Source organism: Cinclus cinclus, chromosome 7, assembly GCF_963662255.1.
Source record: "Cinclus cinclus chromosome 7, bCinCin1.1, whole genome shotgun sequence".
Taxonomy (NCBI): Eukaryota; Metazoa; Chordata; class Aves; order Passeriformes; family Cinclidae; genus Cinclus; species Cinclus cinclus.
Genome location: NC_085052.1, coordinates 20,744,009 through 20,769,376, shown reverse-complemented (window position 1 = coordinate 20,769,376; position 25,368 = coordinate 20,744,009). Strand labels below are relative to the sequence as shown.

Below are 25,368 nucleotides of genomic sequence, written 5' to 3'. Positions count from 1 at the left end.
TGCCTGAATAGGCAAACAATAGATAGGATAGATTACCCTCTGCTATCAGGCTGAATTTGATGAGTGACTTGTCCTGTTTCCCAGGTCTCTTGCTGGTAGAGAGGAATTAGCAGGATGGTTGTCCTTCTGAAGTTCTGTGCATTTTCAAGGGAAATGGGGGGGAGAGAGAGAAGATAGTCTTGAAACCCAAATCTGACCTACTTCTGCTTCTCTCCACAGCTGCCAAAAGCCTGCTGAACAAGAAGTCAGATGGAGTGAAGGTAAGTTATTGCTTTGCCCTTTCACTGTCTCTCACACCATCTGAACAGAACGCAGCCACTCTCTCTGGTGCCTGTCCCCTTCCAGGGTAAAACCACAGCCCTGCCCTGTGGCTGCGATTGCTATAATTAGTGTCCTGCTATGGAACCCTGGGTGGGATCTTAGTGCTCCTTACACGCATAACTAGCAAAGTTATGTTGCAGCAGCAGGAATTCCTTTTCCCCTTTCTGTGACGTATGGAGAAAACTGGTCAACACTGGATTAGAAAGACCAAGGCCTTGCTCAATTGTGACACATGCCTCTAATTAGTCTGTTCTGTTCAGTGCTTCTAACTGTGAAAATTGCACAGAGCAATTGTGAGTGACTGATGATATACCCAGCAGACCCAAGTTTCTTGGTCTACTCAACTGGACAGATGCTGAAGGTTGAGCTGGGAAGAAGGGTGGGGAAAGAAAAGCCTCCAAATGTTCATGTTTGGACAGAATGGAAACTGAGGATTGTGTAAAAGTTCCATTTATGTGCCTGAAGTTGAGGCACTCTCCTGTTCCCTTCTGAAGGGAATTATTTTTTCCCCACTTCAATGCCACTCTTTGTCTTGCATGATCATCATTTACTGCTGGACGTCACACAATCCCTTGCTAAGGCTCTGTTGTTGCAGGCAGCAGCCCTTTACCATCTGATACTGGAGGAGATACAATTAAAGGCTAGAGCATGGTCTCCCATAACTGTTCTGAAGGATAATTGTCCTCCACATGGAAAAGAAGAGTTGGGTTTATTTGCTTCCTTTGAAGTCCAGACCTTTCTTCACAGCTCTTAGGTGGAACAGTTCATCTCCTGGCTTAGCACTGTGGGCAGTCTTCATTCTCCCCGTGCTGGGGGCTGACATTCACACTGTAGGACCAGCACACTTGTTCTCTCCTGCTCTCTGAGCCCTTTTCCATTTTAATGAGGCTTTGTTCCCAGAGAGCTCACAGTACAAGCAGGCTGCTGGAAAAAGAGGTGTTTTCAGAAGAGCTGAAGGACTGCTCTAATAAAACACGCATTCTTACAGTTCTGCAGTATTCTGCCCTATTGACATCCAGTTTTTGGAGTTTGTTTATATTTTTGATCAAAATGTTCTGTGAAAATGCTGTTCCTGCCCTAGGATTCTTGTCTTTGAAATGTGCCTGCAAGAGTGAGCTTTTGGCCATTGCACCAGCCTGCCTCTTGTACAGACATGCATTGAACACATGCATACTAATACAGCAAGTGTGTTAGAGTTATTGCATCTGTTGATATTTAAAATGTTACAGTAGAATTCCAGTGGAATAAGAATGGATTATGTTGTGAAATGAAAACCAACAGGTGCTTGCTTCAAAATCCCAATGAGGCAGGGGAGAAGTCATCGGAAAAACAGCAGGTATCAACATGTCTACATGGTTTTGTTACCTCTCTAGAAATAAAAATGGCTTTCTTCTTAGGATTCTTGATTTCTAACAAGCCTTCTGGGAGTGTCACATCTTGGGTTAAAATATTCAAAAAAAAGGACAAAGGATGTACATGTAAATCTTGAGGACCACCTTCCTGGTAATGTAGTTACAAGGAAACCCTGTATGTTAGAACCTTCCAGCTCCATAGAAAGCTCGTGGTATTTGGATCATGGACTACACAATGTCTTCCTCTGCGAAAAGGATAATTCTGGATTTACTTTTCTTCAGCCCTTTGCTGTATATGATGTTTCTAGTATGTGTAATTGAATACTTTGATAAAGTGGAAGGTATAATTAGAGGGTGTAGCATTCTCTGTTCATGGTGAATGAGATTGTCCTCTGGAAACCACTGCTTCTGCTGGACACTGGAAACCTTCAGTCAAGAGTCTGCATGCAGCTTCCTCCCTCTAAAATGTTATAGCAGTCTGGCTTTTCAGTGTGAACCCCAGTGTTGTCCATGAGGTGCATTGCTTGTGTTCACCCTGGACTGAGGGCTCCCAGGAGAGGTGTTTAAGCTTCTCATTTTCCCTAAATGGTGTCTACCTTCAGGTATGAATTTTGAGTCCTTGTTTCTGTAAGTGTTAAAACTCAGAAATAAATCATGTATTTCTTATTAAAGCTCCTGTTTTGAGTTACTCTTCTGCTCAGTAATACAGAGTTTTAAAAGTACAAGTTGTTTTTCCCCAGTGCTAAGCTTGGACAAGACAGAGAGTGCGTAATGGTCTGTGTATGTTTGTAGGACATCCTTAACACTTCTGGTGTAGGATTTCTGTGTCTACATGCTTATCTCTTTCCTTGCCCTACTGTAATGGGTACTGCATCCCATTAGAAGTGTAGACTTTTACCATGTCAGTTTGGTTGTTGGAGGAGTACTGGCCTATTTACTGCTAGGATGTCATTGTGCTGATCACCATCTGGTTGGTGGTCTCACCACTGACCAGCATACTAGCCATGTGTTGCTCTGTGTGCAGGAAACTTGCAATTTTAGCTCCACTCACTTTCTCACCCTGTAGAGTTCTGACAAATAACTTGTGCCAGTGTCTGGTTGAGGTAAGAGCATCCGGTCTTACATGTGACAACGATGATTTTCTGCTCATTACAGTAGTGCAGAGCACAAATACCATGGCTTGAACACCAACCAGATTTTCAGTTTTGTGGTATCCTTTTCACTCCCACTTCCTATATAAATTATTCTACATCAGATGTAGATTTAGAACAAGTACTGCGTGCTGTAGTTTTAACTGTAGTCTGCTGCTGATCACATGCCATCTGGTTAGGCTGTTTCTCATGTTTCCTCCAGATAAGAAGACTGGCTTATTTTCTGTTCATTTGTCTCTTACAACCTTCTTGGAAATCAGCTCTCTGTGGAGATTTGAGAGAAAATATGTTTCAGTTTCTTCATTGGTTTTATCTGATCCAGAGTGACTATGTGCCATAAGACTGTTGTCACAGATAGCCACAAAGTAGATAAGAATGTAAAGAGTATTTCTTCCACAAATAAATTATTACACTAGTGTAAAACTTAATGCCTTTAAAGACATTGAGAAAAAAGCACCACCATTTTGTGTTAATTTACTTTCTGTTCAAGATAACTTCCCCTTTTTTATGGCTGGTATTCAGAGCTGTCTGTGCTAGAATTCCTCATTGTTTGACAAGGATAGTAGGAATTCTATTACATAGTATTACACAAGCTTGAGTAAAACACACATATCTTTCTCATGCTTTATTCCCAATAACTCCATGAAAATGTGTGTTGGTGAATTTCTTATGCAAGGTGTAGCACGTACTTGCTGACAGCATAAATGAGAGAGGGATGATTTAACAGTCATACGTGGTGACATGAGCATCCAGCATGAGTTGTGTTGAACTGATACATAAAAAAAAGACACAATTTTTGTCTCTTAACAGTAGAGTCAAATCCTTCACTGAAGAAAGTTTAGTACTAAAGCAGTGAGGATGCATGCATTTTACTTGGATCAGACCATTTTGGAATGCAGTGGGAGAAGCTTAAATAATGAGGGTGGGACAGGAAACAAACTTTTTTTTTTATTCCAGTACTAATGTGTCCACACTGGGGTTGTTTTGATAAATTTCCATGGATATGACCCCCCCCCCCCCTAGCAAATTCCTTTCCAAATTTTATTTGAAGCGTTCCTGGTTTTCATTTTGCACTGCTGCTTCTATTTCAAGTACTAATTTTGCTAATTGGTAGATATTTCATCAGCTTGGCACTTGAGAACTTTTCCATTATCTTAAATAATGAATGATTTAAACTGCCTTGAATCTTAAATTCTGCCTGCTCACCAAACAGTAGTGCTGCACTAATTTTCTTTAGGCAGAATTTGGATCCAGGCTGTTGGAGTAGCAGCAGGAAGGCCCAAGTTTTATCCCCAAGGAATATGGTTTTCTGCTTTCAAATCCAGAAAGTGAGGCTAGAAGATACTGAGTGACGAGTTGCAGAGCCCCTGTAGCATGCCACATATCTTGTGGTCATCACTGTAGGTCCCAGGTATTTTTTTTTCTAAGTTTATGAGCAACAGTGTGCATCTACTATTTTAGAATTTACTTTAGATAGTTTCAAATCAAATTTATTTGCTTTCTTGTTCCCCTTTCTGTCTGTAATCTGGAGTTGCCATCTACTGCAAGGTGAGAGAGGGGTTAAGGAGTGGGCTGGGGCAAACACCTGGGTGCAGACTAAGGACACTTTATGCTGAGTGTCCTTCTAAGCTTGTCAGGGTCTGGGCTCCCTGTAGTTACTGTAAGTCCTCCTGCTGGTTGTTTTTTTTTGTTTTTTTTTTTTTTTTTTTTGAGTAGCACTTAAAAGAGTTGTGTTCCTTTTTTTCCAAAGGGGTATTTCACTTCCTGCTGGTGTGAGAGGCTGCGTGTGTTTCCAGTTTTAACAGGGTCTGTAAGATCCATTTCTATAATCAGAACTTTTTAATGCACAAGGTCTTACTTTCACTTAAGCATGTAATTGTAATTATTTTTAAATTGGTCCTTCTCTAAGCTCATTGCCAGTTTCTTTTTCTCTTTCTTGTTTACTTCTGACCACTTGGGTTTGTGACTAGGATTTACAAAAATACATCAGTAATACTCTTCATGCCCACTGAAACACTCTAAGTAGATAGTAAATTGTGAAGTATGCTGTGGGATTCACTTGAAATGCTCTGTCAAGTCTGTTAATTTTCTACCTTGCCTTTCTGCCACATGCACTCTTGCTTTTTTTCCCTGTAAAAGCTGAATAGCACAGCTGAAAGGAGAACAAAACTGAAAGAGGAAAAAAATCAATTTATTTGTTTTAACAAGGTTAAGGTTCTAAAATCTGCCCTATATATTACATAACTGCAAAGAGATACCATATACCAATTATTCTGCTGTTTGTAAGGAATATTGCAGTAAGTGTACATTTTATGCCTCATATGTTCCAGCTTTCCCTGCCCTTTGCCCAGAAAAAGAGTATGTGGTGAAGCAATGATGTTCTGTAAACTGGCATGGCTGCTGGGAAGCAGTTGGTGAAAGCATGCCTTAAACAGAGAAGGCACAGTAGCAAGGTGAAGCGACCCATAAAATCTGCAAGGGTCAAGTAACATTCACACAGTGACCAACAGGAGTTAATGCTCCTATCTCTCTATCTGGACTTGTTATAATCTTAAAGCCATACTGTTTAAAGATCGTTTATGGTAAAGCTAAACAGGGAGAACCAAGTTCATCTGAACAGCAGAGTTTCGTGCTGAACTGTGTTATGCAAGACACCTGGGGAGTGCTTCAGATCTGTTTAAGTGCTGACATCCAGTAGCACATTTTATCCACTTTTGATGCATTCAGTTTTTTCACTGCATTGTTGTAATGCCTAGAAACACCAACAGAGATCAAGGGTCCAGTGTGCTTAGCTAGTGATGGCTAAGCAGAAAATCCCTGCCTCTTAGCTTACAATTTAAATAGACAAGCTGATAAAAGGGCAAGAGAGAAGATGGATTGAAAAAGATTAAATTATTTGCTCAGCGTCACACAAAAGGGCTAAAGCAGAAGTAGAAATAGGACCTCAAATCTGCTGGTTCAAGATGACTCTCACTATGATGATCTGCTTTTAGTTCAACATTTTTTCCCTGACTTAAGTTCTGAAATTACTATACTCTCCATAGGAATATGAGCTGCTGCAAGCATGATATTTTAACATAAATACTGTCAGTATCAGGCTAGGGGAGAACTTCATGTACCAGATGGAAACACAGAAAGCTGTCATTAAAAAAATAGTCTTGTTAAGTTCCCGGGACTGTGAATGGGACCTTGCTTGGAACCACTCTACTACTTACAGTATGTTTTAGCATGTGCTGTGTAATGATTTATGCTCACCATTTCTAGCATTGCTGCCATGCTGAAGAGAAAGTGATTCTTCAGATTGTCTTCTGCCACCCACTGACTTCTGTTGAGTGTTTCCTAAAGCAAGACTCTTCCTTAAGTTTCACAGTAGAGAATCTGCTTCTCTTCTTAGATGAACACCTAAAATTCACACACATAGTAAAAAGAGAACTGTGACCAACATTCATCCTAGGTTTGTTGTCTGTCTGTACTGCTTTGGGATAATGTTTTGTTACTCAGGTGTAGGGAAACCCTTAAAGTGATCAGTGAGTTACTTTACTATAGGCTGTGTCTGCCTTTAACAATTTTTTTCATTCCCTGGGACATCTCTGCCCTGCCTAGTAGCTCTTAGAGATGTATCTGTGTTATGAAGGGAAAGAGAACTCTATAAACTTCTGTTCTCTTATTTACTTTGCTAAGTTGCAGTCACATTACAAGAAGAGCAAAAAGCTTTGCTCACTCAGCTAGTCACCTTGGGAAGGTAACAACAGATGGTTCTCATGCAGCTGTTAAGATGTATTGGGAGATTGATCTGGTTTCAGTAACTTCCTGGCATATGATTTGACTTAATAAATTTTGACGCTTTAGCACTTACTGCCAGTGCCTCAAGTTGGCATTATCTAAACTGTTTTGTGTTTTAGTAGTATTTTCCTGCTCTGGTTATAACACAGTCCTCACTCCCTTCCCTTTTTGTACTGCCAATCTATCTAGCTTTTTTTCCCTGTGTTATTTTAGTAGCCAGTAATAATGTGCCTTCTGGGATTTCTATACTACATCATGCCCTGTAATAGACTAACACTATTTTAAATTTAGTTTGTACTCTAATTAAGTTCTGATCTGCAGAGGGTTCTTTTTCCTCCTGTGTCAGTGTTACTTGTGCCTCTGTGTAGGAGGGTGTATGTTTTCTGCATGGCTTGGTTGATTCTTTTCATAATGAACCTTTTGTTGGTATCTTAACATTTTTCTGTCCCTATTTTCCTTTGAAACTTACTGGAAGTCTGTATGAATTTCAAATGAGACTGTTTCTCAGAGACAGGTTTACCTCAGTATTCTTATAGTCTCATTTTGTCTGCTGCAACTTAAGGGATACATTAAAAACTGACGTTTTTCATTGGTATGAATTTCCACTTTTCCCAGTTAAAAATTCCCTGTTGTGATGGCATACAAGGATTTCTCTGCTGATGGCAGTCTAAGCATTATATTCATGCACTGGTAGTACATGCTATTTTAGTTCTAGCTTGAGGAAAAGCCTGTGGAGAAGCTAAATTGTCCTGAAAGAAATGAGGGGAAACACAAATTTGTAAACCGTGTAATAGCAAGTCCTATACTGTGCCTCTGTGAAGTGGAGGATTAGTGTGCCAAATGCTGAACGGATCAGAGTCTGCCTTTACTGGAATTAAAGATCAGATGAGGCAGAAGCTTTGCTAGTTTGTGTCTGTTCATGCAGTGACCGTGGACTGTATGGTTGTGATGATGAATGTGCTTCTGGGCATGAGGTGAACCTGGGCACTTCTGCTTTCAAAAACATGCCAGTCTGTGTGTGCTTGAGCTGTGATGTGAGGGTAGCAGGGATGAAGGCAATATTCAAGGTAAGAGCTGTGAAGGCTTAGTAAGTGTATAAAGTGGGGAGCTACAGCTCCCTGGCCTGTTGTGCGTTCACAGGCTGCCCCAGTGGGTGCTGTGGTAGTGTGCAGGAGTCCAGAGCTGCAGAATGGAGCCCACACCATCGTGGGCTTGGACTGACGTGAGGTGTGCTGTCCTGTACCACTCTGTGGGCAAGACTGTAGTAAGCAGCAAAGAAATAGCCTAGATAGTACTGAAGGAGAAGGGCAGATGGAAAATGTACGTGGAGACAGAAGAAAGAGGAGGGAAGTGCATGCTGAGCTGCTGAGCCTTGTGTATTGGAGAGTGCAGTTTGGTGTGAAGGTGTCTTTGAAGATGACTGAAGATACCATTGAACAAGTGTAGAGTCCAAGAAGGCTGGGTAGTGTTTGAAGCTGTGCTTCTCCCAATAGCTGACAGTGCAAAGTGTTCTGGCTGTTGAGTGCTTCTGTCTTTCTTGTCTGAGCATTAGTACACCTTACCTCTCCAATCAGCCCCAAATTATGTGTGAGGGAGCCTTTCTCCTTCCCATGCTATGCACACAGGTTCCCTCTTCTTTCTTTAGCCCCTGCGTGTGCCGTTCCATTGTGGCCTCCTCCCTACCCTCTAATTTGAGTTGCAAACACACCTCTGCATCCTGCAAATGTGAACACACCGGGTTTCTGCCTACCTCTTCAGTTTGGCTGGGGAAACTGCCCCATTTCCTGAGGTGGGAGAGCACGGAGAGACACCCCCTTGTATCCCTTGTACCTTGTGCATACATATTGCTCTCTCTTCTTTCCTTATATCAGTGTGTGGGGCACCTATATTCTGACCTCAGTGTTTTAGGGGATGGGGGTCTTCAGCCCTGCCCTTTCCCCTGCTGTGTAGTTGTTTACTTTAATGGTGACTTCTCTCTCTGTTCTTTTTTTCTGTGTTTGTGCATTTCTGCTGCTACTTATACCTGCCTCAGGGGAGCATTATTGGCAGGGGGGCCCTTGCTGGCACACTGATGTGTGAATAGTTTCTGTGCTTTTCTTCTCATCTCCTCTCTTCCCTTCTCTTTCCCTCTCTCAATGATGTGTCCAGAAAAGGAAGTCGAGCTCCAGTGTGCATTTGATGGTGAGCACCTCCCGTAAGCTGCCTGCGATTCGTGCCTCCGCCATTTCCATGCCATGCACGCTCGGCTTGTGCTCATCACCCTACATAGCATGTCCGTGCAGGGGGGTGGCAGGGGGAATCAGTATGCACTCAAGGGTCCGTGTCCTCACAAAAAGGGCTCTGTGATCCTCTGGCCACATACAGCTCCCATTTTGTGCTGAAAATCCAACTGCTGGCAACACAGTTTGACTTTGCCTGCTCTGAGTGTGAAACAAAAAAAGGCAGTGGTTCTCCTGGGCTCAGCAGAGCAGGTGTGTGCCTTGCCTGGACACCAGGCTTTGTCATTCTGTTGCAGAGGTGCCAAAAAGAGGAACAGGTGCTTTGCCTGGTGTTGGTGCTGTCATCCTTAATAGGAGCCTTGCAGTGTAGAACAAACTGGGAGTCACTCCAAATGTGGCAGAGACTGACGGGGCTCCACTCTTCTGATGAAATGTGTGGGCACAGCACCACTGGGCAGCTCGGAGCTGCCAGTCACTTTTTTTTTAGCATACTTACTGAAAAAGTTTGTCAGAGCCTTCATAATGCAAAACTTCCTTTTGTCCTGATCTTGTTTATGTATCCCAGCATTACCAAATGCCCAGTAACTGCCTCCCCTGTCCTGTTCATTTCCTTTTTCATCCATCAAGGTGTTTGACATTTATACAATTTGTCAAAAAAGTAGTCAAATCCACTCTCAAGGGTCCAAAGAGGAAATTGGCCAGTGTCATATTGTCAGAAGTCATACACAGCCCAGTGACACACTTTGACACCAAGATATGAACAGTAACTAAAGTACAAAAATCAACTATTATTTCCTGTGCACAGAAAAATAACAGAAAATATTTCTCCCCTGTTTCAGATAGAATTGGAAATGTTACAGTACCAAGAAAGCAGAATAATTGTTTCTGCATTACTACCTGGAAGATACTTCTCCTCTTCCTCCTTCATTGACATCTTAAAACTGTGTAAAAAATTCCACAAAAAAAGTAATCCCAAAGTACTGCTTTGAAAACCTGAAGTGAGTGACTAACTTTTCACCAGCCCAGCCTTTATGCAGGAAAAAAGTTCACTGTGCCTTTCTTGCCCTTCTTTTTTGCCCACTGCCAGCAGTATTTATATTCCCTTTGCCTATTGTTTTAAAGCAGCTGGGATATGTAAACCATGTAAGCATCTACCACTGAAAACATGAAAGCAGTGAAAGTGGCTGAATAACCAGAGACAGCCCATGTGTTGGTAGTTCTTTTAGGGCTACATGTGTGTGTCCCTACGATATGAGCACTGGCCTGTTTTCTTTCTCTTGCACCCTCTGTGTTGTTCATGCCTCTCTGTCTCTTGTCGAGCTCAGGAAATGTTGCCAACTTCTTTGCCAAAACTAATGTGCTACACACTTTAAGAAGGGCCTAGCACCTTTTTAGGTGAATTGGCCTCTTTTAACTTGAGCTGTAGAGAATTACAAAGGATTGTACACTGGCCAGTGACTGATGTTGGCTGGCAGCAGGGAGGAAGGAGACGTAAGCGTTGGCTGTGCTGCCTGTACTTCTGGGAAGAGAAGACTAGCTTTTTCCAGGGTAGAGCAGTTGGTTTAGATGGCCACGGGATATGAGTGTGTGCAGGAAGCTTGCTGTCAGATACCTTCCTTCACCTGAGAAAGAACTGTGAAAAAATGTTTAGGCTAAGCTGCCTCTAATTTCATTGGAACATTATCCTGTAGTAAAATGCTATCCAGTTCTGGACTAGCAAACATGATACTTGGTCTTCTTCAGCCCCAGCTGGCTGGGGAAGAATGTTATGGGTGAGCTGGGTGCTCAGTTAAGACTGGAGGGCAGGCTGTGTGCTTTGGGTGTGTAGGAGTTTGCACTTTATAAGGCAACATAACACTGCTAATAGGCTGTTGTCAACTTTTTTTTTGAACAGTGGCTGCCTGGATATTTGTTTAGATTGTGGTTGGTTTTGGATTTTTTTGTTGTTGTTTTGTTTGTTTGTTTGTTTGGGATTTTTGTTACGTTTTGTTTTAATTTATTTTCTCATTTTGGTTTTGTTGGGCTTTTCCCCCCCTCATTTGGCCTTAGCTATAAAGTCTTCCAAAACACTGGAATTATTTTTATATAGTTTCTTTCATGTTAATTTTATCTTCTTATCCCAGTGGACTAAGAAAAATGGGTTACATTCCTCTCACTGGAAGAGGTTTGAAAGATAGATCTCTGCATTAGGATCACCGTTTCTAAAGAAGTACAAGAGCCTCAGTGCTGTGTGGATGAGTGGACCATTGTCAGGAGTTTGATTGTGTTTGAGCCACAAAATAGCTTGAGATTAATTTTTTCAGGTTGATCTGCTTCTCTTTGACATCCACAGTGACCTGTCATCTCTTCTGCCATCAGGCTAGAAATACATGCATAAAATAAAACTCTTGGAAGGCCAGAGTCCTAGAACAATGCAGGGATTTCTAGAAAGAGGCAGCAAACTGTAATTTCTGTGCTATTTATCCTTTCCTATGTTGGAGTTTGAGTGCATATGTTCTTTTTTTCCCCATGGACTTCTAAAGAGTTCATTCTTGCCTCTCTCTCTTCTACTTCCTTCCCCTTCTACCTGACCCATCTTCCTCTTTTGTTTCTCTTCTCTTCTCTTCTCTTCTCTTCTCTTCTCTTCTCTTCTCTTCTCTTCTCTTCTCTTCTCTTCTCTTCTCTTCTCTTCTCTTCTCTTCTCTTCTCTTCTCTTCTCTTCTCTTCTCTTCTCTTCTCTTCTCTTCTCTTCTCTTCTCTTCTCTTCTCTCCCTCTCCAAAAGGGATATTAAGCCAAGACATGTTGCTTGTGAAGAAAAAAAACGCATTTTTAGCAGTTTGTTAGTGTTTGTTAAGTCTCAGTCGTATAAGATCTGTCACTGGTTGACATAATTATACCTTTGGCAGATGTTTTCCAGCTTAGCATTTGACTTCTCCATTCTTCGTGGTGTTTGTGGCACAGTGATGAGGGCCTGATGTTTTGCGGTATGAGTTTGCACTCCCTGAGTGGGATAGAGAGACACTGCAACGAGGGCACACTATGGTGAGCTCCCATCGGGTGCCCTGATCTGTGAACTATGGAGTGTGAGCAAGGCTCCTGCAGTGCCAATTTTGACCTTGCTGCTGGCATCTAGCAGCAAAAAAAGACATGGCCTCGTGGAGGGGTAACACGTGGGCTGGATTTGTGGGTTAGGATCTCTATACTTATGGACACAGGTTTGACTTCCTACACACATAGACTTTGCTCATTCCTGTTGTACATGACTCAATGGGATTATTATTTTAAGCAAGCTGGTGATGGCGTCACTGTTGTGCTGTATGAATGCAGGAAACAGAGACTTTATTCTTCTACCACAGCTCTGACAGAGTCTGAAGAGGGGAAAGATGTAAAGCTGCTGGGCACCATCCAGAGAACTTCCTACTTATGGAACTATATGGCCTTTTCCTTATGTCCCAATCCTATTCCTTTCAATATTTTGGTCCTGAAGTCTCTTTGTTCAGGTCACAGCAGGGATACAACATATCATACGTTACCTTTTCTCTACCTTTTCTAGGGCTGGCCACACTTCTACTTGAATTAATAGATTCCATGGAACTGTTAGCATTATCACATACCTAGAACTGTTTCTGTATACTTTGGGACACCTCAGAGTTGAATCCCATTTGTGCCCTGTTTAAGACCATGGCTATTTTGTGTCTCTCACTTCTGTAATCTCTTTCTCTCAGGACAGCTGCCATCTCTCATTTTCCTTCATCAGATATTTTTATTAGTTCTCATTGCAGGGTTCTCCCCACCCCTTTGGGCTGCTGCCTTTTTGCCTTCTGTTTTCCCTCCTTATAGCTCTAGCAGTCCATTCATTTGGATTTTGGTACATCCATTACAACTTCTGTTGCCTCTGGGGGAAAAATGATGTCCAGCAACCCAGGCAGCACTCCTCCTTCCTCCCTCTTCTTAGTGATTGATCCTGTGGGGAGGGTCGGGTCTGAGGAGATGGTTGGGGTTGAAGCAATACTGTAATTTTCTTGCTGCCTCTGCTGCCTAGCAGGGGAACTAAAACCATGTTTTTCTGTCTCAGCCACAGAGCAACAACAAAACCAGTATAGTAAGCACTGCAAAAGAAACATCCCCAGTGCAGACGTCCATGGTATCTTCCCCAACCGCTATTTTTTTTTTACTGTTTGGTTTAATTTTGATTTTGTCCTCTCCCCTTCTCCTCCCAAACCCCTTCCTGAGTGCTGCTTGTGCCACTCTGTTTCAGCTTATGTTTTGGCTTCATTCTGTCTGTGTCCCTGTGCTGCTGTGGGGCTTGATCACAGCCTTGCAGGCTTTGGGATTGGGGTGCTGAGCAGAGCTGTGGTTGGATGTGGGGATCGCAGCTTGCCTGGTCTTCCCCGTGTGCCCCCCCTGTATAGTTCTGTGTGTCCCGTTCAACTGTTCCTGCTGGCTTTGGGGAGGATGGTTTTGAAGAAGAGTGTCAAGTTCCATCCACTCTCCAACTCTCAGGAAATGGAGGATGGACTTCAGGACATCAGAAAATAAGAGCAGACAAAGGGTTTTTAGAAGAAGCCTTTGCTGGCCTATTTGGCCTGCCTAGTTGAGTGGCTGATCTCCTGCAGCTCACTGGCTTGCTGGGCTGGCATTTTCTGTTTGGCCCATGTACAAGCTCTACAGTGCCAGTACAGTGCCTGTGCCAAGTGCATTGAACGGCACAGCTTGGGTGTGTGGCCTGCCTCAGTGCCCATGGAAGATCAGGCAGCAGTGCAGTGGGTGGCAGAGGCAGATGGGTGAGTGTACAGCTCTGCCCAGCACTGTCTCTGATGCCCTTGCTGAGCCACCCAGCACGAATGACAGCAGTGGGATGAGATGGTGCAGGATCTTGAAATCTTGTCCTGGTAATGAAGAGATGAGTGCAGGAGCTAGTTATCACCCCTAGGCCTGGTAGCTGCTCTTTGTTGTCTGTCTCTGGAGAGTTGGATTTGGCATTTTTGGGGCGTGGGAGGGTGGGATTTGGTGTTGGGTTTTTTTGCTGTATGATGAAGGATTCTTGGGACACTTCATAATTTTCCACTTTTCTTTCACTAGCTTTGTTCATAATGTTTTTGATATTGAGAGAGCCTTTCTAAATTATTAAATATGGTTATTATTGAAATTGGAGCTTATTTCAGAGACTTCTAGAAAAATGTGTCATTTTTCAGAGCTCCTTAGCAACTCCTCTCTGAGAGGCATTGAGGTGGTATGGCTCATCTTTTTTTTTATTATGGAAATTATGAATGTCCCTTTTTTAGGGTAAAATACCCAGCAACCTTTCCCAAAAACCGGGAGACAAAGGCCCCAGCCCAGTATTATTCTTCTTTCCCCCTCTCCTCTTCTGAAGCATTTTCCAGTGAAGATGCTGCTGAGGGGTCATTACTTCATGCAGAGGGTGCAGACTGGCTGCTTGGTTGCCCCCTGGTGTCTGTGCCAGCCTGGTTCACTGGAAGCGAATTGGGAATTAGAGGCAGTTGCAGGGAAGCTGGGGGCTTTGTCTCCTTGTGACTGTGGCTTTTAGTGCAGCCTCTCTATTAATGAAACCTGTGCAGGAAGTGTGTGCACACACACGCAGACACATGTGTGCTGTTTGGAGTTTGTGATTTGATTTGATTTTTTAATGTCAGTCACCTTTTCTCTACTTGCTGGGGAGTAAAAGTAAATGAGACAATGCTTTGGAGCTAGAGTTTAATGATTCTTCCATCCTTTCCTAGGAGCCTCAAACAACTGTTGTCCATAATGCTACAGATGGCATAAAGGTAAGGGATGGGAGTGTTGCCAGAGAAACCTCTGCTTCTCTCTTGTTCTTGTCTTCGTGTGTCTTAATTCAGTTTCTACCTTTCTAGTGTCTGGTTTGTAGCGTGCTCCTGAATACTGCTGACAATAGACTAGGAGGGTTGTGTTATATGGCAGTGGATCTCTGAAAGAGGCAGAGTAAAGACAACTGTTCAGATATTAACACATCTTTCCTGTTGTGATGTAGAACCGCCACTCTGTTTCATATGTGGGAAGAGGAACAGGAGATATAGGCACTTACGCAATTTTTTTTTCTTCTGCAAATGGGCACTTCCTCTGAGAAAGCTTAGGAGCCCTTCTTTTTAGTCTCTGGTGGCTATTCTTCCAAACAGAAGCAACTTTTATTAGATTTCATTTGACAGAGTTTGGTAACTTCCACACTTATAAAAGCTCTGGGTCAATGGCTTGAACATGCAAAAGCTGAGCAGAGATGCTGCCATGTTATGCTTTGTATTTGGCCTGCTTACATCCAAATCTTCCTTGTATCATCTCCCTTCCATTCCTGCCAACGTTTTTGTGCTTTCCCCCATCTTTCCTCACAAAGAAATCAAACTATTTGCTCATGCTCCTGACTACTGATGCCTGGTAATGCTCTGTTCTACCACGCAGGGTTCCACAGAGAGCTGTAATACCACAACTGAAGATGAGGATCTGAAAGGTAGGTATTTTGCCTGTAATTTCTAATACAGTTAAGTGTAGACAAGGGATTCTAGAGATTCAGTCATTGCCCTGAACTAGCTTCCCAGATTTCTGTGTCTGACTGAGTTCATAAATTCGCCATGACGTTGTCATTCCTGTCACAGTGGGACTGTGCACTGGGGAACCATCTGACTTGCCCTCTGTGGTATATAAACACTGAGCTAATTTGCTTTTGTCTCAGAGTTGGAATTATTTTCTTGCATATATCATAATCTGTTCATCTCCAGTCCATTTCGAGATGTGGAAAATCCCTACCAGTCCTTTGAGATTTGGACTCTGCTTGTGTTTTTGTGCTTCCTTGTAGATTATAGGGAGCTGAAACCTCTCTGTTACTACTCAGTCTCCCTTTTCACCCCTTTCTGGGAATGTCTTTGGTGATACGCAAAGACTTCCCTTGTTATTTTTTTCTCTTTGGGTCTATTTTTTTTCTAAGATGAAGATCATTCTTAGCCTGTTGTCCTTGACTGAGATATCAGTAGAGGGAGAGGCTGAGAAGAGATTTGGTGCCTTTCAGTGACCATATCATAAATATTCTGTGTTTGTAAAACTCTTTAAATGAAGGAGCTCCAAGTTCCATATCTGCTCGTGTTGTTTGAACAGCTATCTTTTGCCTAACCTCCCTAACAAAGGATGAGCAGACATTTTCCTGAATAAGCAAGTTTGGGATGGGTGAAGGTAGTTTGCATTCTGAGACAAACTTGTTAATAACTTGCATTTTGAGGCAGAGGTATTCTCATTCTCTTTGTAGTTCATCTGAGTTACATATCCAGGGAAAAATCAGTGCTGACCCTCCCTGTGATGTAGCAGCAATGTCACCTCTGTCAGTGGGGTGGTTCCTGATGTTTTTCCTGTGGCATGTCACAAGCTGCTGGCTCCTCTTCTGAGGAATCACAGGGAGCAGAAATACTTGCCAGTGAGTGAATAAGCTCTGCAACACAGATTGTTTAAGATAAGACCTAGCCTCATTACAGGACAGTGTTCTAGATCCCACCTTTTTGCCAAAGAGTAATCCATGGTTTAAGAACCTAGCTTTGAGGGATGGGAACTGGATGGGTTGTGTAGTGTGGTAGTGAATTTAATGTATCATCTCTGCTGGATAGCCAGAGTATTTGTCCAGAACCTTGTCTCCTGTGGCACTTTTTATTCTGAAGAGGTCCCATGGTTGAGGTAGCTGAGCCAATGGGTGTTGTAAGTCAGGAATACAAATGTGTGAGGAGAAGTCTAGGACTGGAACAGAAGGTGGGGAGGAAGGAAGGCAGCTGGTTAGTGTATAGAGTTGTATAGGGATACATTGCTACAGTTCAAAACTATGTTTTGGGGTTTTTTTTTGGCAAAGGTTAGAAAATTTTGTTATGATTTTAATAGAAGGGAGCATTTGAATGGTGATTGGGAGGGAAAGAGTTTGCACAGTAGTTAGTGGTTTGTGCTGTGGTCAGCTTTGGTCATTTTAGTCCTCCAGTTTTAAGCATAGCTGTGTTCACCAGTGTTCCTTTTCCATTCCTGCGCTTCCACATTTTAAGATAAGCAAGCATGTGAGCAAAACTAAGTAGACCAAAACGTTTTGGAGTGTTGGAGTTCTCACTGTTCTGCATAGCTCTTGGAAAATGGAAGTGCTTGTGCAGTTCCTCTGCCAACTTCTTGTTTTAAATTGACACCAGGATGCACAGATCAGCTCTGCTGTGCTGTAGGAGACATTGTTTTTATCCATCACTGACAGTTGCCTCAGGGATATGTTGTTTACATTGTGGTGGGGCTAAAAGGCAGTGTGTGTTGTCATTCTTCCTCCATCCCCTTGCCCTTGTGTCGTTCTAAATTGCACAGCAGGTTCATGTTGTAGAGCTGTTTACTTGGCTTTACCCTGGAGGATACTCCTGCATGTTTTGTGCCCAGCATTGTGGTTTCTTTAATGTTCTCCTATTTCCTTTCTTTTTTTATTTACTGAACTTGCGTGTTTTGTTTGTGTTTGTGTTTTAATTCCCTGCCATGCTAGCTCCCCCTCTCTCCACCGGGGACGGCAGCTCAGTGCTTGAAGGACGGAGGCACAGTGAGAGCAAAACACAGACTGAGTCCATGCAGTCCCAGCTTTCTCTCTGTTTCTCAGCCAGTAAGTCCAGGGGTGCAGTGCTTCACAGCATCTTTTTCCCACCCCTTCCTCCACCCTTCCCATTTCTCCTTACCTAAGATTTTTCCTTTCCTCAACTTCCTTCCAAAATTTTGATTTTTCATTTCCAGTACTCCAGAATAAAGAGAAATCATCTCCCTTCCTGCAAAATACCCTCCTTTGCACACTGAAATTTTCCAAACATTTCCTTCCCTTTCTGAAAGAAACCCCCAGAACCTCATCCTAGGTAATTTCATTCCCTTGCTTTCATCTGGGTGAGATGTGGAGTTCTCTGCAGAGACACTGCCTTCTGGGTTTTCCTCAGGCAAGTCACTGCATCTCTTAGTTTTCCTTGTGGTAAGATGGGGTCAGTGGTACAGGTCTGTTTATGGAGGGGATGCATGAGACTGAATTCAGTCTCACTTGTCAGAACTTCTGAGGACCTCAGACATGGATGGTGCTCAGAAATACCAAAGGAACAAAAACCACTTTTTCCAGACTACTTTAAGGTGCTTTGAAAGGGAGGCTGTGGCTCCTGAAAGACCCCAAAGCATTTTTGAATCCATTATCAGGTGCTTTGAGTGCAGACCCTGGGATAATGTTGGCTCTGAAGAGCATTTGTCTGTTGTGAGCTTTCCCTTTTGTGTTTGTCTTGCTAGCTCAGTTAGCTGGTACCATGGTCAGTAGGGTTTTGTAGTGAGGTAATGCATTTGATTTATCATCTCTTCTGGATAGCCATCTAGAACAGGTATTTGTCCAGAAACTTGTTTCCTGTGGCACTTTTTATTCTGGAGAGGTCCCATGGTTGAGCTAGTTGCACCAATGGGTGTTATAAGTTAGGAATACAAATGCTGTGAGGAAAAGAAATCTGGGACTGGAACTATGAATTATGGTAAGTTCTGCCTGATATCTCCTGAACTTCTTAGCTCTGTAGAGGAGCCTGTGGCTGAAAAAACTCTGAAAATGCATATGAGAAAGGCTATTAGGTTGGAGAAAATCTAGGTGGAATTTGTAGCCTTTCTCCTACACAGACATACTGTACTAGCTGCCTATTCAAAGCAACAGTAGAAGGAACTTTAGTGTAAGCTGGGACCATCTGGAGTATTTGATTCTGTTCATGTCAGTGTAGGAAGGAAGAACCAGGTGTGCCCTCTTCCACCTCTTCCTGTTGTATTTCCCTGGTTTTCTACACACAGCACCAATATGTTATACGATGCAGCAGTTGGAGCATCTCTGTTACTTGCTTTTGAAGTAGCTCAAAGGATGTCAGACTGCTGGTTTATAAGGTGCACTGGGAAAGGGGTTAGCCAGAATGGAAGGGAAATGATCTCTTCTCAAGTCCTGTTTGCTATGAGCTGTCCATCACTGCTCTTGTTAATTCCTCCCTCTTGCTCATAGCAAGGCCCTGCTTGGTACACTGAGGAGTGCCAAATCACTTCTCTGTCAAGTGGGTCAGTGTCCTCCCACTTTGCTTCCCTCCAGGTTGAGATTTGCAGTGATTTGGATATCCCTACTTTCTTTAACCCCGTCTTGTATTTGCCCTCGTGCTGCTCTGTCACTACTCCGACCATTGTTTTAGGTCACCCTCAAACTTCCTCCAGCATCAGTGTAATTCCTGCTATGCTTTTTGCACCAGTGCCCAGGTGGCCCTTGCCAAGCAGTGTCTGGCCCAAATGATGTGACAGAGGCAGGAGCGCAGGTAGAAGTTACTGGGATGTGGATGTGTCTGCGTGCCGACCAGGGCTTGGGGCTGTGTGTGTTTGTACTTTGTCGTTTTTATTTTACTTTCTATTTTATGTTTGTTTGTCATTTTAACGCTTACATTTGTTTTGCAGCTACACAGTCTTGTGAAGAGAAGCTCCATGCCTGGGACAGCCCAGGGCAGACATTGGAGTTAGAGCGTGCTCGGTCGGAGCCGTTGCTAACTCCAGTAGTTCCCTTTGTACTTAACCGAGCACCGTGTAAGTTAGCGACTGGGTAGCAGTAGTGGAGTAGTGCAACTCGTGCTAGTTTCCCTAGATGTAAAGCCCCCTTCTCTCTCCTCCCCTGCCCCTCACCCCGTCCGGGCGAGCCGGGTCGGGGCTGAGCGCTCCGAGCGGGCGCCATCGGTCCCGGGTGCGGGGAGCGGCGGCGGCCGCCGGGGGCGCCACGCGCAGGGGCGGGGAGCGGGGCCGCCCTCAGCCCGTGCCGCCCTCAGCCCAGCCCGTTCCGCCCGCGGCCGGCGCTGCTCCCCCCTCGTGCCTGGAGGAGACGGAGCCCGGCCCAACCTCTGCCCCGGCCTCGAGCCGTGCCCGCTAAACGCGCCCGCAGCGCTTCCCGGCCGGTGGCGTAGCTGCTGTGGCGGGGCTGCCTCCTGGGCTCGCACAAAGCAGGGTGTAGCCGCCGCTGGCCGTGTTCGATGTCCGTGATGATGCGTGTCGCCTCCCGCTTGCGCCTCTGCCGTGCCAGATTGGAGGCCCCGCGGATTCACCGGGAGTGGCAGGCGCGAATGCCGTCCCCTGACATCCTCCCGTGTGCCGGGTGGAGTCGGGACATGTAGTGAAAGCCAGGGGACGAGTACGGTTTGATGGGATGGACTAGTGTAGAAGGACAGGCCTGATGTCCCTGCATCAAGCCACCTTGGAAGGGGATGCAAATTTCTTTAAGATGAGCCAGCACACCATAACTGTGGTCTGCAGGCTCCCTTACTCATGCAGCCTTTCCAATGGACTCCGTCTTCTGGACATTGGTGGTGCATGGTTTGGTGGTCCAACAAGTAGCCCTTCTTCATATAAAAGTAATCCCAGACAATTTGCTTTTAAGGACACTTTAAACAACAGACATAGCCCACTGTCTTGTTTTGACTCATTCCCTGTGTACATCTTTTCACATGTGGAAGTGTGTGCAGCCTGCATGGCAAAACCAGCCACCTTCTTGTTATGAGCCAGATGTCCCTTGTCTGAGAGCTGTCTGTGGCTGGCTCTGTAGTAAAATTGTCTTAACTGATTTCCAGAGTGGGTATAAACATCTTTCATAACCAGTGAGATTATTACCTTGTTGCTCTTCGGCTGCACTTACCAATGGTAGGATGAAGTACGCGTGTAGATGAAAGCTTATGGGCAAGGGAGAATAGCATCAAGGCAGAATAGCATCTTCTGGCATTTAGAATGGAGTTCAGCTTCCCTGACTCAAACATCTAAAGATGCTAGGTTGGATTTAAACACCATCCCCCTAATGATAGGCATCTGTCACATGCCTATGTGACACTTCAGAAGTCCCAATTTCTTTCAGGGCCCAAAGGGGACGGGTTCCATTTCAGACACCTGTATTTTAGATGCTGAAAGGCACAAGAATGGCACTTTTAGTGGTAGGAATTATATATTATCTGCTAATATTGAAAAGAATGCTAGAGAACCTCATAAATACCTGTATAATGTGTAGAAAGTCTACTTACAGGTGTGGGGAAGGCTGAAGAGATGTGAGGTTGTGCATATAGGCTTAGGCATAGGTGTGGTGCACATAGTAGTCATAGAATGGAATTGTGCTGTTTAACAGAGCTGATTTAAACTTTGTAAATGTTAAGAGTTCTTGAGACCAGCATGGATGATGGAGCACTGCAGAGGGGATGGGGCCTGGACAATCTGCTGTGGGGAGCCAAGAGAGGAGAGTGCAGAGGTGCTGGCCAGATGGAGGCCAAACAACAGTAGACAGACAGGCCCTGTCTTCATTCATTTGAAGTCTAGTATGCTGGGCTGGGTTAATGGCAATGCTGTCAGGGTGCTGTGAAGAATTGTGCCATAGGGATTGGCAGAAGCTAACTGCCTGAGAAACTGTGTGCACACTCAGACATAGCTAGGACCTGCTCATCCAACCCATCCATCCTGCTGCAGCTGTCTTTCTAGCTTGCAGAAGCCATCCCTACATGTCCCAGTTGCTTGTTTGCAATAGCTGAGGTATTGCTAAATGGTGATAGGCAAGTTACTGGGAGAATCTTTCCAATTGGCTTGATCTGTGTGGTGGCCATTTGTATATGGCTACTGTGGTGAAGGTTTTCCACATCTTAAGGTGCCAGACAAGTACTTCACATGGGCAGGGTCACTGGCATTCATTGGTAAGACTCCCCAGAAGCAGCTCAGGCTGTGATTCAGAAGACACCTCTAGACACATTAGACCTTTCTAGAAGAAAAAAATTGAATGTGGTCTCTTTATTTCCTTTCTCCCTGCATTATGGGATCACCATTTCCCTTTCATATCACTGCCCCTCTACTCTCATGTGGATGCCTGTCTTTACTGCATATCTCCAGAATGCAGAGAGCAGCATTCTATGAGATCTAGATTAATGGTGCTCTACAAATTGCTTGTAGGAAGCGCCCACTAGCCTCATATTTCTACTGAACTCTTCAGCACAGCTAAATTGCTCTTTCTTCTTGTTCACAGTGCGTAAGCAAGAGATCATTAAGATAACAGAGCAGCTGATAGAGGCCATCAACAATGGAGATTTTGAGGCATATACGTAAGTAGAGATGCTTTCTGACAGGTTGTTTATCAGTTTGTGTGCAAGTGATGCTCTGGCTCCTGTGTATGAGGAGCTGTCACACAGTCAGGGATGGTAAAAAGGTTTTAGCCTTCTTAGCCTACATCAGTTAGGAGTAAGGGATGGAGCAGTAGAGCTCTAAATGAATATCAGGTTAGGTATCAAACAGCAACAGGAGCAGCAATGGGAAAATGTCCTGGGTTTGTAAGAAAAGTGCAGGGGAGAAGAACAGAAAGAGAATAAAAGGAAAGTTAGAAACCTAGAGGTTTATTTCATGTGAAATGCCATCTAGTTGGCTCCTTGAGTTACAGTAGGCCTGAGTCTTCAGGAACTTACTTATTGGAGTAGGGAGATGTAGTTAGGTGGACACAGGGTGAGTCAAATGGCGTACCAGCTCTTCATTGCATGAATAGCTCTTGGGCTCAAATACAAACTGTAAGCCTGTGCTGCTTTTCTTTGCAGAAAAATCTGTGATCCTGGCTTGACCTCATTTGAACCTGAAGCACTGGGGAACCTGGTTGAAGGAATGGATTTCCATAAGTTTTACTTTGAAAACTGTGAGTGGGTAGATTTGGTAACTCCAACACCTTTCTCTCTACTCTTCCTTTATATGGGATGGAAAATTGACCTTGTTTTTACTGGTTATCAGAATAAACAGGAACTTGACTGTGCTTGTATGCATTCACAAAAGCCAGTAGCTTTCTGTCAAAAAGCCTGTTCAGCAACAATTTCAATTCTAACCCCACATTCCTTCACTCTAGTCATATAATCTGCCAGATGAAAATGTTTTGTACCGGGTATGGACTGCAGGATCTTTAAAAATTTGAGGCACTGGACTCCTTACTGACAGGAAAATGGAAAAAAAAAAAAAAGATCGGATTTTGGTGAAATCAGCATGTATGTTTAGGGTAGACATACTGAATGGTCAGGCATAAAGATGCTTTCACTTAGTTTTCCCTGGATGGTTTCAGATCTCTAACACCTAACGAACATTTTACATAGATATAAGGGTCACCTTGTCAGCCTGGGGCAGGAAAGAGTTGGGAGAAATGCTATCATTTATACTATAGGATTTGTCTCCCTTCCTGGATGTCTCCACAGGGTGAGATAATTGAAATTTAAATCCTGAGCTGTTCAATCTGTTTTATTTTAGGGGTTATGTCAAGGTCCTTAGTATGGGCAATATATAGTTCTCTAAGTATGCAGGGACTTTGACTCTCTCAAGAGCCTATTATGGAGTGATTTTAACACTTCTCTGAGGTTTGTTCATATTTAATGCCGTCCTAGCTTAAAGATCTCCTGATTACTGGCTCCTTTGCAATGATATTCTGTAAGTGGAAGATCTTTCCCCATAACTGAAGACACAGCAGCACTGATGTTGAAAAAGCAGCGAGTATGCTTTACGGAGGAAGTGGGGGCAAAAGGGCCAGGGGATTCCTGGCAGTAAGTGTGCAAGTCCTAAGGAGAACAACAGGTGATAGGGGAAAGAATTGCTCGGATTTTGCCTGAAAAATGGCAGGAGAAATTTTTGTGGTATTCCAGAATCCAGTGTGAGTAGAATATAGAAGAGGTTAGAGAATGTGGGACGCTATTCCTTCTTAGTCGTAAAACAAATCCGATGGTTTCACATGTCCTACCAGTGCTGTCGAAGAACAGCAAGCCAATCCACACGACCATCCTGAACCCCCACGTCCACGTCATCGGGGAGGACGCCGCGTGCATCGCGTACATCCGCCTGACGCAGTACATCGACGGCCAGGGCCGGCCCCGCACCACGCAGTCGGAGGAGACCCGTGTCTGGCACCGCCGAGATGGCAAGTGGCTCAATGTCCACTACCACTGCTCTGGAGCTCCTGCAGCACCTCTCCAGTGAGGATCAAATACGGGTATGGACTCTCAGGGTAGGAGTACATCACACAGCTGAGGCTGCTGTATTAGGGATTCAGCATTCAAGGCTCTTTAGCTGACTGTAGAGAACCATATTTAGTTGTCCGTAGGCTGAAAACTTCAGCCTGTAGATGCTGTTCCTTTAAGTCCTGCCCTCTGAACTCAGTAGGGTTATTGTCCACTCCTGGTGAACCAGACAGGTGTTCCTGGGCATAGGTACCCTTGTAGTAGCTGTGCTTCCTCCCAGGTGCTCAGGTCTGTGCTTGGGCAAACTGCTAATCAGGAGGCAGAGAGGAAGAGTATCTCGTGCTGTGCACAGGTTGGCCCTTTCACATCTACCTTTCCATGCTGGGGGTCATTTTGATGATTATGTCATCTTCTAGAAAGGATAATGTAGAATCCATACAGAACAATTTCTATGCTGTAAGGGGTAAGGATTTCATATTAATTCATAGAAATTTTACCACTGAATTTCTGATAAGCAAAAACTATTTAATGTACTGTGTTGAGAAAACTGAGAGGGGCAAAGAATCTAAACAAATAATAATATCAGAGGATTGAAAATATCCCCCAATTAACTTGCCACAATTCAGCATTGGAAGAAACTTTGACTCTAAAATATGTCACGAAGGAATGATTGTTGCTTGCTCCTGAAGGACATCAGATCCATTTACTTCTTCAGCATTAAGACATTCTTGTTTATTGCCTTAGTGGTTTCTTTTAATTAGATGTACAAAGTCTTCCTGCATCCTTTTGTTTTATGCTGAAGTATATGTCACATTCATTTTATAGCCCAAAGTTTCCTAATCTTAGGAACATTTTACTAAATATTTTCTATTTAAGGGCAAACACAAGTATCTACAGCTTGGAGGCAATCCTTTTTCTATTTAAGGGCAAACACAACAAATATCTACAGCTGGGAGGCATCCTTTTTTTAATGTGGTCATTTAAGGATGAACCACTCAAGTGTAGTTGCTACTTGAGTCCTAGTTCTGTGAACAACTTGGGACTAAGCCAAGAGCAGTTTGTGTTCATGTGTTGTGAGGTATTCAACCCTACTGAAGGCAATGGGAAGGAATGTGAACTATCACAAGCAAGCTGCAGAGGTCACAGATGGAATTTGAAAAGCAAAAGCCAGATGGGGGCACCAGAAGCAGGGAAGCTTTCAAGAGGGCTGGAAAATCAACTGAATTTCCAGGAAGTAAGGCAGTGAGGAAGATAAAGCCTTTGCAGGGAAACAAAAAGACTTGCATCAGATTTTAACACAGAAATGGTGAGGGAGATGTCTGTCCTGGATTCCTGGATTTGGATGCCTGCCCAAAAAAAAGATGCAGAAGAAATCATTAAATTAAAGATCAGTGTGGCTATGCCTAGGAGTTCTGAGGAAATTTAGGAATGGAAAGTCTGCTGCAAAAGAGGTATGTTTCTTGGCTGTGGAAATGCTAAAGCTCTCCAAAAGTATGTGCTGGAGGGTTTCTGAAAACTTCAGGCAGAAGCTATTTCCAAACCACAAAATGTTGGTTAAAGCAATATTTAAAA

The 25,368-nt window shown here is 43.7% G+C and overlaps 1 protein-coding gene across 8 annotated transcripts in view; it reads left to right on the top strand.

The window, feature by feature from the left end:
* Positions 1-25,368, top strand: part of CAMK2G (calcium/calmodulin dependent protein kinase II gamma) — a 117,836-nt gene that overhangs the window by 90,665 nt on the left and 1,803 nt on the right. For 2 of the 8 annotated variants that reach the window (XM_062496955.1, XM_062496958.1), the window contains 8 exons: positions 220-260; positions 12,882-12,950; positions 14,548-14,592; positions 15,239-15,287; positions 17,319-17,432; positions 21,846-21,921; positions 22,405-22,499; positions 23,583-23,828. In XM_062496955.1, coding sequence (XP_062352939.1) covers positions 220-260; positions 12,882-12,950; positions 14,548-14,592; positions 15,239-15,287; positions 17,319-17,432; positions 21,846-21,921; positions 22,405-22,499; positions 23,583-23,815 — 722 coding nt within the window. In that variant the 3' untranslated portion in view covers positions 23,816-23,828. The remainder of the gene's footprint in view (positions 1-219; positions 261-12,881; positions 12,951-14,547; positions 14,593-15,238; positions 15,288-17,318; positions 17,433-21,845; positions 21,922-22,404; positions 22,500-23,582; positions 23,829-25,368) is intronic. The other 6 variants (XM_062496956.1, XM_062496960.1, XM_062496957.1 and 3 more) reach the window with 3 other exon arrangements.